We start from the raw sequence: 14,707 nt of genomic DNA, 5'->3' as shown, positions 1-14,707 counted from the left end.
ATTATAATCATATTGAAATATCCGTATAAATCTTGTACAAAATCTTAGGCGCTTTAGAGATTTATTCAGGATCTCCATTTGCACTATTTAGAAACCTTATTAAATAAAATTGCATCTCATTTAAAAATTGCAACGAAATCCGAGTCGACTGCGATCTCTAAATTATCTTCATCAAGTTTGATCATTATAACAAAAAACTATGAAGCAACAATTGCTATATAAGCCAATGTCATCTCTCGGACTTCGCAATAAAACAAACAAAATACTCACTCGTGATAGAGTATGTTTGATGTCTCGTTGACATGGTACACGTGTTGTTTTATGATCGTGTTGTAGTCGTTCACGCGGTCAGCTAGGAGATGCTCGTGCGCTGTCAAATGGCAATTCACTATACATACGGAACATCCGTAGATGTTAAACCGTATGCTGACAGCGCCCTTGTTGCCCTGGAAATAAGGATTGATAATTTTAGATCTTGTGGTGTATTCTGGACTGGACCTGATCTAAAGAGATACTGCTTTCTCTACAATCCAAAATTACGTCAGTCTATCATTTAGAATAATGAAAATATAAAGCGGTGAACGCATCTGAATCAAATATCTACAAAATAGACAAGTCTTATCTAGCAGGCCTAGACAAATGGCAATGTAGCTATTCCAAGAAATTGTGTAATATTTAGATATAACTTTACAATTCGCAAAAATTTAAAGTTAGAAATGGGGACAATCACAAAATGAGGCCAAATTTTCTGTACAATCATAGATTTTTACTATCAGTATCATGTTTAACTGTGCTGTCGCGCGTTATCAAAGTATGTAATTCGACGAAATCGATTCGTAGAAATTGCCACTTGTCTAGGCCATTGGCTTTAAATCCACATATCAATTTACACATTTTATCAGTTAGAAGCACAAGGAAGCAATAAAACTGAGTGAATAAACTGTAGTTATCACTGCTGTTACAATTATTGAACACAAAGTACCTTATTATTATGTTGAAACACTTTCCTCTGTATTCTCATTAATTGTATCCTTATCAAATTCTATGCCAGTAGTGAATAAATGGTCTTCCATCCCAACAGAAATTAGAAATTTCAACTCAAATCCCAGATACTACTAATCAAAATTCCATGCACTTACCCACATCCCACCTAATCCAGTTTTCGTGTACTGTGCCTCAATGTCCCTCAGATGCGTAACATGTTTCATCTGAGTGTAGATGAGTAGTAAGATTCCTTGGAGCCTGGTGCTCTTCGCAATGATATACCCTTGTCTGCAGAGTATCTTGTTAAAGGTTGACGTCCACGCGTCGGTGAAAAGCGAATCCATTAACATATTCTGTGGCTGCGACTTTACTTCCTGTAGCCTAAAAATTGACGGTTCAATTGAGACGCTTTAAGTATGAGTTGACTGACTTTTATTATTTTTATTTCTACACGGCAAAATGTGTCCTCTGCACCCGATGTTAAGTATACTGGGGTAGAATTTCGACTAATGAGAGATTATTACCTCTCGACACTCTAGTCGACTCAATTATGTCAGCCTATTGGAAGCGTACATACCCAGGCTGATCCCGGAACGCGACACTTACGTGGGCCACTATGGCGAGTTTTAACACCTTGTGTATGGTAGTCGCTATCCGGGCGGCTATAAAATATATCCTACCACGAACATTACAATGGCGATATAATATGTAAACTTTGTTACAGAGGGAAATGATTTCTCGTTTAAATTTTATTTTATTTATCCAGCAAAAAGCCAGTACAAGACAATGTTAAAACGCATCGAATCACCAGTTTGAAAAATACCATTAGTAGTTCGGAAGCTGTAAGGACAATAATATTCTATACCTTTACAGGCATACCAGAAACTGTTAAAATCAACCTTCCTTTACTTTACTTTGCGGGTACAAAGTATACCATTTCGTTAATTTAGGTGATAATATCAATGATATCAAGCCGTGTACATCATAATTATTGTGATAAAATTGTGCAAAATTTTTCATTACCTCTAAATTCATAATTTATTTCCATTTCCTAATTTATTTGTTCGTTTTTTACATTAGTTGGTTAAGGTTTCAAAAGTGTTGATGCAATGTTATCTTACCAGACTTTGCAAGTTGCAACGCTTTTTGTTAATTAATTTATTATGCTCGACAATTTTAAAATTAACTATTCGTAATTTATTATTTACTTTAGGAGTATTTAAGGAAATGATCGGATTAAAACTGTGTATTATCTGATTAAAAAATATTGTACATTTATCGCTTGTTTGGAACAGATAGTTATACAAAGGATTTTCAACTAATCTGATAGTAAATATAAAAAAAACTAGGCCGTTATTTTCCTGAATAAGAACATAAAATTTGTGTATTTGATATAATATTTACTCAAGGCAAGGAGAACTAAAATTTTTTTATAACTAAACTCACCGAAAGAGTACTTTAGTGGGTCACAGAAAAAAACTTGGACGTAAAATAAGTCTATACTATTCACTAACAGCCGTCTTCAATAAAGAGTCACGATCTGATTCTTCAATCCGAATCCGATAATGAATCAATCAAAATAAGTCATATGTACGCATGTCAAAAAACCTTTGTTCTGATTGGTCAATTTTTGAAATAGATCAAAAAAAGGGATTGGGATCGGTTGTTGAAAATGGCGGTTAAACCAATGCAGCGTTTCTGATTAGGGACATGACACAATTTCTGGAATTAGGCTATAAAATATAAGAATTATTATTAAACTATGTAGGTAACGTAAATATGTAATATTTAACAATCATCAAGGCCAGTACAATAAATTAGCGTCTTATCACGGCGATCACAATAAATAAATAAATCATGACCAAACTGTTTACAATGTTCCAAAAACCATTCAAAAATTTATTGTGAATAATTATAGAACTTATATGTAGCTGTATACATATATTTTTGACACATATAGATTTTTACATCACTGATCGTCGTGCAAAGATATAAAATTAGCCAAGAATCTGAGATTATTTTTTAATTATCAATATCTATGTATGCCTACTATATAATATATCTGTTACTGGGCCCTTATTCTGTATGATAGTGTAAACGCGTAACGCGGCCGTGTCATGTTATCTTCGAGAAATGTGCGTGGAATGGTATTCTGTAAGCCAAATTTCTATAGTCCTAAACATGATGCGTTGTGTTACGTGCTTGTTACGCACTGTTAAAATAACGTGCGGGATAGAGAATAAGGCCCCTGATGTGTTATGATTACTAGTATGGACATATTATGATGACACGCGATACCCGTACCATAATATATCGATTTATATCGAACAAAATTTCCCAACGGAAAATCCAACATGATCTCATTTACTCAATGTCTGCAAGAAATGTGGAAACGTATGTTTATAAAGTAGTAAGGAATTTTGGAATTTGTTTAATAGCTCCAGAATTTGCATTGATAATAATCAATTTAGATATCAGAAAATAATCACCAGTAATTTGTTTCATAATATAAAAACAATGCAGGATGCGCCTACGATAGATGCGCTCAGACGAAGCTTCAACAACAGCTAAAATGAATCGATAAGAAATAGTCTATCTTAGTACATACTTCTCTATAATACAAGTCAATTTTATATGCTACATATCTTACTGGCATAGGAAACAACCGTAAGAATCCGACAAAACGATTATGAAAATGAAAGTCTACAATGCGTGTAATCACATCGACCTTAATCACCATGGATTCATTACATTACAAGTGTATCGTAACACCGACTTGTGTAATCAAAAACATTAACGTTTGTAAAGTTGTCACGAATTAGGGTTGCATATAGTGTGAAGGGGTAAGCAGACATTATACTAAACATATCACCTACCTACTACAGCTCTGACCCATCAATTTCTAGAATCAATAAGTTTGTCACTCGATCCTAATGACTAACTTCTAGCTTACAGAAATTGATAACAGAAAACGATCCCGCTATTGAACTCCTGGTAACATTACTGTCTGTCTAAGCATCAGAATGATCCGAATTTCTTTTATCAGAAAAGCACTTACGAATCCAAAGCAAAGCACCTGGACAATAATTGTGACTTGGTTGTTGGCTCTTTCTACTATATAAAATTCATGTTTTTTGCCGTTTTATGCACTCATTTACCAATGTTTTAAATACTCCAGTCTATAATGAGCGTGCGGTTTTGATATTTATCGATTTCAAACTTCATTTACGCTTACTTTGAAGTGCGCCAAACCCTTTATCAGCAGTAGGTAAACATGTTGCAAAGTCAATATAACGCTCTCTTAGTTATAGTGGATAGTGAGTAATCCGATAAACATATCGGCTGTATCGCATAAATCAATAATCGAGAGCGCCTATGCGTTCACACAGCACAGGCCTTTTTAAACGTGACTTTATTGTGCGAGATGCGGTATGATGTGACTAATATAGAGTTTAGACATCAAACTCTAACGTAACCAATGAAGTTATCCTTTTGTACGTGGAACATTATTTGGGTAGTAGTTACCGCCATTTTGAATAAACTATCCCAATCGCTTATTTTGATCCATCGCAAAAATTGTCCAATTAGAACAAACTTTTTTTGACATACTAACAAATGACTTATTTTGATTGGTTGATTTTCGGGATCGGTTTGAAGATTAAGATTGGGATCGTTTATGAAAAACTGTGGTTATTCATGTAACGAAAAATGAAATGTGAAAAAACTAATAACTATCCTTTTTGATATTTGTGTCTGTCTTACTTTTTCTACTGTATTGGACATAATTGATATCTAAATAAATTAATAAGAAGAGGTATTTTTTTTGTTTACATTGCATATTTTCCTTTAAAACCTAATAGTTTCATACCCAGCGTGCTTTATTTAAACAATATTTGAAGCTGAATCCATAGAAATGGTTTTAAATGAATCGAATCTAAGAACTAATTAGTTTACCATATAATATGCTAATGATAAACAAACTATGCTATGACTAACTAATCCAATACAGTTTTATTCTTATTTGACAGCAACCAATATATGTGTTGGATGCTACCAAAGAATCTGGCAACTATTATGTGGCCCATATTCTTAATTTGACACACAAAAGGTTGTCCATATCTAAATCATAATGTATCAAATAAATTGCTTTAAATTATTTATCAGCAATACTAAATCATCATTGTTAAATAGTGTCAAAAATAGTATGATTAACTTATTAGAAATGGCTTAATTTTTATAGACATCATAATTGTATTTATGATATATCTTTTTATCATAATATATTGAATTTTTATCATAATGCTATTTGCACTCACTCACCCAATGGCATAGAAGTCCGGCAGAGGTTTGTTCTTGTTGAACTGAGAAGGGAAGTCAAGCAGGGCATTGAGGTCCTGCCCTGGCGATCGTGTCGCCACATTCCAGGTGACAAAGTAAAACCTGTTTAAACATTTTGAATTATTATCATATTATTACACTTTATCCTATTCATAGGCAGACAAGAGTTAAACATACCCACATTTAACCAACTATGTTAAGTCCTATTTAAAAGGGGCCAGCCTATTGTCTTTTACTAAGCACAATATTCCACACTCCAGGCTATACTAAGGGGGCTAAACCCCTATATCAAAATGTCAACCTGGAAATCAAATTCAAGACCTCACCATAACAGTTGTATTGCATACTCAATACAACAATGCCACCATAGCCACCATAATATTAATTGAAATCATATTAAAAATTCTTCAAAAACTGCATTAAAATATATGAAAATATAACTACTGCATATTTACGATTACATGTGAACTGGTTGGAGTGGAAAAAAACAAAATCTAACTGCAATGGTTTTTCCTTAAATGGTACAATATTTTCCTATAGAACATAATATGTTCTATGAATGCAATTTTAAATATAATTTCTTATTATTAGCGAGGGATTTTTAAAATGTGATTTTAATGAGTATGCAAAAGCTTGTTAACTAATACAAATTAACTTATCTACACATCAAATGTAAACAAAATATGAAAGTGAAATCATTTGAATAGAGATTTTCTTTAAACATTCAGACATAATTTTAAAACTTTACTATCCAGGTTGTACCTAATGCAATTTTTGACACTATGTGGTGTTAATTAAAAAAATATTGTGATAAAAAGGCTATTTCAGATTTATTACATCACTTCAGATTTTTCATTTAGTCTTATAAAGTTATTTAAATTAAGAAAATTGTAGTAGGAAATGCTTGTTTACATCAAGCGGTGACTAATAATCTAATAAATAAAATGTCATCTTCTACAAGACCTTTTAGGTTTATATTTTTTATTATATTCTAGTAAAAAACTATAACAAATGGCTTCATTAATTATCCAACAGTTGATGATGACATTTACATATATAATTGGACATAGATACGCAAAAGGATCCAACTCACAGTATGGTCAAAAATGAGCCAAGTATGCCAAATTGATTCTAGTCTATAAGGTCAATATTTTCCATTAGTAAAAACATCTTAGTCAAAATGTGTTGATTTTAAATTGTTATTAACAAAATATAATATCAATGAGCAAAAATATGATTTAAACTTCAATCTTCACTATTTCAAAAGTGTAATTTTGTGGGCTGGATCCCTTTTGCGTATCTACGATCAATTATGTGTAGAAAATCTATTTAATTTTAGAAATTTAATATCCATGAATACTATTGGTTCGGGATAGCCTAGCGTTTCTACTTGGAACACAAAGTGAAAGAACATTGTTTGTATACAGATGGCTAATTTCACAATCTGCAAACTGGGTACATGAGAAAACTCAATAGCAACCTTGACTTCTATTGACGTATGTATGCCAAGTACTAACACTTAAACAGGTAAACTTGTTTGATAAAACTTACTTTAAATTATCCATTTCTTCTAATAAATTCCCCCTTACACTAAACGATGATAAAAAAAACTAATACACCGTAGATAAAATTTTCTATATACGATAAGATAAACCCTCAAGTACATACAAATAATTGCAAAGAAAAATCGTTAACACCGAAAATTATGTCCACTATATACGATTACATTTTCGACAGTATTTTCACACACTACACTTGTAAATTAATACTGTGAAATCATTTCATTTTATGAAATGTATTGTTAACTCGCAAAACGTTGTTTTATTAATGATATAAACAACGCATTCACGAAAACGATCTCAGCACGTCAATGATCTCAGCCCATCACAAAGAGAATTATAATATATATGGAAATAGAGAGCCTACTCGTTGGGTTTTTGTGCCAATCGACATTACGGCTGCTTCATACTTGTGAGGTAGAGGGCGTTCGCGATTTTCGTTGCGTTTCACGATTCAGGTTTATTGTGTTTTATTATTTTGCAAACGGTTTTAAAAGTGCAGAAGACGGCAATCCAAGTATTAAAATACTTAGAAGCAGATCTGTATTTGCTATGCCGTCGTAGTATAATATTTCTGACATCTTATTTACAGTGTACTTTTATCATTATTAATACATAATAATTCGATAGTAATAAGATCTAAGAATAAGATCGTTAATCAGACAAACATCATATTGAAAATATTATTTTTATTTTATTTTTGCTATAACATTTTGTGTACAAAATGCTTATAGTAAGTACTAATGATATTCACATTCCATATTAGATTTACAAAGTATTACACCTCTATTAAGATATGTAAGCGCTGATAATTTGATCTTAGTTATTAATTATATTCAATGGAAAAATAAACGATACTACTTTAAAATAAACTGTAATACACTGTAAAATTCCGAAATACTAAATAATAAAATATACTTAAAATTATTTTATGTCTAAAAATACCTACTGTGACGAATAATAATTAACATTGATATTTATAATATGCTAAAACATTCTCAATTGTCAAACTATATTTTTATAACAATTGATTTAACTTTATAAAAATATATGAATTCTTTTGTATTTCGATAATCATTTTAATGTATCATCAAATAAATATCAAGTATCAATGTTCAAATAAAAGAGAATTTATAATTTTTTATAAAAATTTCCTAATAATATACGATTCAATATAGAAATACATAAAAATTTACAAATCTAGAACAGCAATTAACTCTGAAACATACTAGCTAGCCATATTATTTATCTTTGTCTTCATCAAAAAGGAAATTCGGATTCTAGCATTATCTTTCTACACAAACAAGTGAAACTAATATTAACAAGAACAAACTTATTCTAAGCCAAACAAAATTATTTCACAAATAAGTCACGCTACTTTTAAAAAATTGAAAATGTTCACTGGAAAAGAAATTAACATCAAGTTTACAATGATCATTATACTTATCCATAGTAAAAGGAACTATAAAGATTAGCATTCATTAAAATATACTTTCTTCGTCATGCGAAGGTTGTTTTACTTATGATAATAATATAAAAATATTTTATGTAGATATCAAACAGATTAATTTAACAATTTGTTAAAAAAGAAAAGATTAAATAATTATAATAAGAACTGATTTAAAACAGGTCTATGAAACCGGGTAGTAATCAACAGCGAAATGCGAATGCGATACAAATTGCCAATACATATTAGATATATACCATAACAGTGGGTATATGATCTAAATAGAGTATGTACTAAAAAAAAGGAGAGATTCGAACAATTAACGCGATAAAAGCAAAATAATTTCGCACTTGTGTACATGATATTATCTTTAAATTGCCATCACTTAACTATTCATTATGGGTTACGTGGTGGTTAAATTACAACATACAATAAACACAAAATGAGCATTATGATCAAACAACGAAATCATAAATAAGTCGTATACAAAATGATAATTGTTACATAAAATATAAAGGAAGTAATGCGAATTGCTGCAGAAATGTAGGTACCGGTTGTAACATTAACAAAACATCAACTAAAGCAAGCAGGTCGACGCAGGAACGATTGAATATTTTCTGAACGATGCAATATTATTAGGCGACACAGAAGGTATATATTTTGTATAATAAATTAATCCTCTATCAACCTGGTATAGCTGGTCCTTCGTTAATTTGACACCTGTATAACTAAAAGACTTCATCGAGCCAATTTGTAATTATATGTACAGTCATGATGCTATAGTGAATAGTGCGCCGTTTTATGTGCAATTTTGTTAGTCTATGACGCGTCTATTTGTAAAACGTCTTTGCCGGTGCCACACACAGACAAATATTAGAACACTTGTTTGAACTCATGTTTGGCACGGGTATTTGCGTATTTGTATTCTATTACAGACACTGACCAAATTAATTTTTTATGGCTTTTACTTTTAGGTTTCCATATATAACCAGTTCTCATTCAAGCAACTCTATAACTTTGAACGCTTGATGTGTGGTCGTAAAACCAATACCGAATGACAAGATAATACGTAAACATTTAAACAAACTTTGCACAAATACGAAAATTCCCGTGCCACACATGAGTTCAAATATTTTTGTTATCTGTGGCGCCGGCATAATATTATCTTTTGACATTGATAAATGACGATGTCTTAGTTTTTTTAATAAAAAGAAAAGGTGGACCAAGGAACAACTTTATTCAACTGTATGTGTGACGTCATCAAGAATTTCTCGGTTTTTTTATTTTTGTTTCTTTGAAATTAAGTATTCAAAAAATATGAAAAATACATAATCGTACTCAGAGTAGAAAAATTAAGAAATGGTATTTTTGTTTAAGGCGATACCTCAAGGTCCATTTTCATACATTTTGTTTCACCTTTAATCTGGGTCACTAAACAAGTATTGGCAAGTAAAGAATTTAAATTCACGTCTAGTTAGTGATTAGTTCTCGCAGTTGAAAGAAAAACGTAAAAATAATTAATAATCATGGATATTTCGGCCTTTAAAATGTCGTCATATTAAATTTTAAAGGCCGAAATATCCATGATTATTAATTATTTTACGTTTTCAACTGCGAGAACTAATCACTAACTAGACGTGAATTTAAATTTACTTGTCAATACTTGTTTAGTTACCCAGATTAAAGGTGAAACAAAATGTATGAAAATGGACCTTGGTATCGCTAAGGCACTTTAACATTTTGAAATGTTAATTTTACGCTGAAGCTGTTGTCCATGAAGGATACATCAGTAAAAAGAATCACACTTGGACTTGATAATTTATCTATTTTAAACTCAAATCAAAGTCGTTTGCCCTTATGGTAATTTTAAAGGATCTTTTAGTAAGGGACCGTAAACACTGTAGTCACAAGAAATCAATCTTATGAGACTGCTAATCATTTTTGTAGATACATATTCTATTTTTAAGATGGGACAGCAAGGGCAGCACCTTTTACCATTTAAATATGAACGTGAAAGATAAAAAATATCAGTATAAATAATAATAAACAATACGTGAACAAAAAAGCGGCGTTGGCCTAGTTGATTGTGGAACGGACTGCCAAGACGAATGTCCGCAGGTTCAAATCCAAAGGCACACACCTCTGACTTCTCTAAAAATATTATGTGTATATTCTTTGTGAATTATCGCTTGCTTCAACGGTGAAGGAAAACATCGTGAGGAAACCTACAAACCTGGAAAATTCTCTAGAGGAATTTTCAAGGTTGTGTATCACTACTACTACGTTGTGACTATAGGTTATATATCATCACGCTATGATCAAAAGGAGCGGAGCAGTAATGAAAACTGTAGCAAAAGGGGGAACTTTATAACTTTTGAGAGATTTAAACGAAAAACTATATCACGCGGGCGGAGCCGCGGGCAAAAAGCTAGTTTACAATAAATAAAAATCGCTACACCCGTTCAATGAATTAAATAAATTGTTAAGTAAAAGTGTGAAATCTACTAACTGACGACATTCTGCTGGAATTCTGCTCTTGCCGTTAAATGTTCAGCCGCAACAGCTCATAAACGGGGTTGTTATTTGTCCTTTAACGCGTATTATATCATGTTACCAGTATTTTCCTTTCCGTAAATATACAGCTTTAGTTACATCTTTCTTTAACCAACTCTGTTATGGGACCGACATTAACGGGTGCCTGGTCGCATGTTGTGTTGATTACGTTAAGCCCAGCATCAATGGCATCTTCCAAGACAGTTCGTATTAATATTTTTAGCTCTATCTTATTAAGTCCATTTGTGAAATAATATGCTATTGGCTGATTAAAATATTTTTTTTATGCATTTTATTATAAAAACCAAAGCTTAGTTAGAAAAAGAGCATTTTTATGTGAAGCAAAATCTTGTATATTTTTATGGATAATATGACACAGACAAAAGACCAAAGCAAAACAATCTTTTCCTTTATTTCCAACAGTGGAAAATTATAGGATTTATTCCTGCGATTATATTAATTTGGCTTTTACAGTTCTTGATGATGGTAGAGTAAAATACTTGCATAAAAGTTTGTAATATTTAGGACGTTTTTTTGAATAAAGACAATGACAATGTTTTTTCCTCTGGTGAAAATCGTCTTCCCTTCGCTTTCGTAAATGTTTTATATTTTTGGAATAAACCAATTTGAGTATTGTATACCGCGTGTCTTCGGGACCTACTTGTAAGGCAGTAGATATGGTCCGAAAATACTTTAGTAATATCTGAAAAATAAAACATTAATGAATATTACTGTTCGAGCAAGGAAAAGTAACTTGTTGAGTAGGACATATAAGAAGCGGTACATTTGTCCCGTACATAACGTCAAAAAGGAAGAGTGGCTCAAAATTATATATTGTACTACTTTAAACTTTATGTCGCGGCAGTCGCGTTACTCATTCTCCGTGGTTAACTATAGGACGAGGACAGAGAGATAGACAATTACAATAGGACGTTATTTTACAATGAACATTATGGTACTGCGTTTCGAGTCGCGAGTCAGAGGAAAGTATTTTGAGTGTTATCATTACAAAATACTGTAAGGCGCACATTAAAGCGCCTCGCCTCAGTACGCCTCGCCTAATTTGAAGTAGGACATTGTACCGGCTCAATGTTAAAATGAGGCTACTCTTACAAACTCGTTTTCATGTCATGTCCTACCCAATTCTAATTAGTAACTATACGTTATCAAATATAGGATGATAATTTTGACAGCTCCTTCACATGAAGTTTCGTATTAGTTTTCGGTAAAATTTACTACAGGTAATATCATATTTTATTTTGAAGTGCCACTCATTATCATAATGAACAATCACGGACTATCGCAAATCGCCATTGAAATAAAATAAATCGATAATACAAAAATTTGCATTTAGATTTAATTATATTATTTTTTGCAAATATTCGAGTTGTTTGTAATTTATCACATTTATTGGTAAAAAAATCTATAATTAATATATCTAATGTTTTCACGATTTTAAATAGTTAACACAATGATAACTGCAAGTGGTGTAGGGTTTAAAAACATAAATGGAAATGGCTTACCAATAATAAATAGATAATTCAATAAAAAATATTTATATCATCTGAACATACCAAATAATTATGCAACTATCGATATCAAGTTTTATAAAAATGGTAATCGATAATCGAATACGTTCAATAACGATTATACGTTAGCCTCATCATTAGTGTGATTTGTCAAAATTAACATCCTAAATTTTAAAAAGTTTTAGTAAACATTTTCACAACTTTAAGTAAGATATGTATATAGCATTACCGGTGAGATATGTGCTTCTTTCGGCCATTAAATCCATGTTTTCATGAAATGAATATCCGTTGTATAATGTTCTGTAACATAATTCGATATGAGAGACATGAACGGACAGAAAAGTGAAAGCCGAGATCTTTAGAGAAGATTTTCTCGTAGTGTCACGCACGTTAAAAGCCCTTCCCGCTAGAAAAATGCCTAAATAACAGTATCGATGCATAGCACTGTTTATTTTATATTCAGATTCACAATTAAAATACTATCAAGGGATAAAAAGCACCCAGCCTATCTTATATTATTGCAACTTTGTCCGTGTGCCAAATTCGCTTAGCACACATATATTATACACACATTATAAAAAAATTAAATAAAATTATATTAGTAAGCACTCAGGCTGCTGTTGTGCTGTCGCCTGTACTTTTAGTCCCAACTTATATACTTTTTTTAATACGGTGGCATGTAACCACGGCAATATCCCTTTTTTTAGTTACTTTTTCCAATTAACAAAGCTAATAGAAATGTTTCCTCATCTGAATTCACTCTATTACTAACTGTCCAAAATGCGTAGCCAACTGTGATGCCGTCAGTGTGATATATTTAAGGGTACAACATCTAGTCTAAGCACTTTTAAGGAGATATATAATATATAAGTATCTGAATCAGTTCAACCTGTAAATTTCTTGGCGCAACATGTGGAAAACATCTTACCTAGATTCAAAGTGGGAAATGTAGTTCTACATAAAGCACCAATATATAATTTATAACAGCTCTCAAAGTGCTTATGTATGTGTACCGCAAGTTTTTATGTATATTCTTGTCCTCTGTTAAGACTTTTGTCGAGAACTTTAATTCAAACTTGAAACCTTTTGTCCTGCCAGGATTTCCACCTATAACTAGTTGCTTTAGGGACATAATGTAATGGTCCTGAAAAATAATACAATAATTTATTAAAATATAATAAATAATAAATGATGCCATGTATTTATAACACAATACAAATGCAAGGAATTAGTCCATTAGAGATACAGCTCTGAAATTTGTTTATTCAATAGTCAAACCAAAATAAGTATATTAAACCAAGATGACGTAATAACGACAATCTTGTCTACCAACAGATTTTTCATAGTTTAAAATCAAAAGTGAATATCGCATAATTTTAAGGTATGCAGATTCCCACACGTATTTTAAAAAAGACTATTTAAATGAGCAGATTTCGCCATCGCGGTGACTGAGTAAATATTATGTACGATTTTAATGAGTACTATCGATATTATTTTTATAATAAATATAAATGTCATTTACCATCAATCGCACAACCAAGATAACATGAGACATTTTGTCCAAATATTTTATCAGTTCCTTATCGCGTGCAAAACAAATAACAAAGCCCGGGGTGAATTAGTAAGAAGGCAGCGGTGGTCCGTTTGAATAAGCAAAGTTCTTTCATTATTGAGGAAATCGTAATCGAACTTATCGCACACAAACTGCAATGGGAAATTTGAAAATTTTCAACCGGAATTCAAATTACGGAAACAAGGCGATATTGCCACTTAATGCAATAAATATTTTAACATGCTTATGAGAAAATAGATATGTAATTTATTGGAAACTAGAATAAAATTTAAAAAGTATGCGTTGTTTTGTTTATAATTGTATTAATAAAATGGAAAAATTAAATTAAGCTTCAGTTGTCATGTTACAACAAAAGGAGAACTTTAATATTTTACCATTTAATAACAATCATCAGATATTGTGGCAACTCGTTTGAAATTGTGTCAGACGACTTGCCACAATCTCTGTCATTGTGTCAGTCAATTTTTATCGTATTTCGTTCGGAATTTTCAGTAATGCATATTTTTTAATTAATTAAAATAGCCTCTGACATTTGTTTTATGTTTTTACTTATCTAATTTAATTACGTACATAATTATTTTATAAATAGGGATAAAAGGCATGATTAGTGTTTTGAAAACTTATTCTCCAGTGTCATCTAACTGAAAGTATCTTACAACAAAATTAATTTGAGGTTAGACCAAAAACAAATAGAGTGACTGTTTGAGAGTGACATACCCCCCTG

At 31.5% G+C, this 14,707-nt stretch overlaps 1 protein-coding gene across 1 annotated transcript; it reads right to left on the bottom strand.

Moving 5' to 3' along the window:
• Window positions 1-239: 239 nt before the first annotated feature.
• Window positions 240-7,203, bottom strand: LOC119192843 (phosphatidylinositol 4,5-bisphosphate 5-phosphatase A-like). Its single transcript, XM_037446601.1, has 4 exons — window positions 6,874-7,203; window positions 5,305-5,424; window positions 1,140-1,365; window positions 240-446 (listed from the first exon to the last, which is right to left on the bottom strand). The coding sequence occupies exons 1-4, from the start codon at window positions 6,885-6,887 to the stop codon at window positions 267-269; spliced, it is 540 nt and encodes a 179-aa protein (XP_037302498.1). The 5' UTR covers window positions 6,888-7,203; the 3' UTR covers window positions 240-266.
• Between the last annotated feature and the right edge of the window lie 7,504 nt (window positions 7,204-14,707).

This window comes from Manduca sexta, unplaced genomic scaffold, assembly GCF_014839805.1.
Source record: "Manduca sexta isolate Smith_Timp_Sample1 unplaced genomic scaffold, JHU_Msex_v1.0 HiC_scaffold_3264, whole genome shotgun sequence".
NCBI classification, from domain to species: Eukaryota; Metazoa; Arthropoda; class Insecta; order Lepidoptera; family Sphingidae; genus Manduca; species Manduca sexta.
The sequence above is the reverse complement of the archived record's forward strand: the minus strand, read 5'-3'. Positions and strand labels throughout refer to the sequence as shown.

Bases quoted from the DNA above. Each gene is read 5' to 3' on its own strand.
- LOC119192843 (XM_037446601.1), bottom strand. The intron at 1,366-5,304 runs GTGAGTGAGTGC...GTCAATTTTTAG, and splicing joins CCGGACTTCTATGCCATTGG to GCTACAGGAAGTAAAGTCGC. The intron at 447-1,139 runs GTAAGTGCATGG...CCTTATTTCCAG, and splicing joins CTGGATTAGGTGGGATGTGG to GGCAACAAGGGCGCTGTCAG.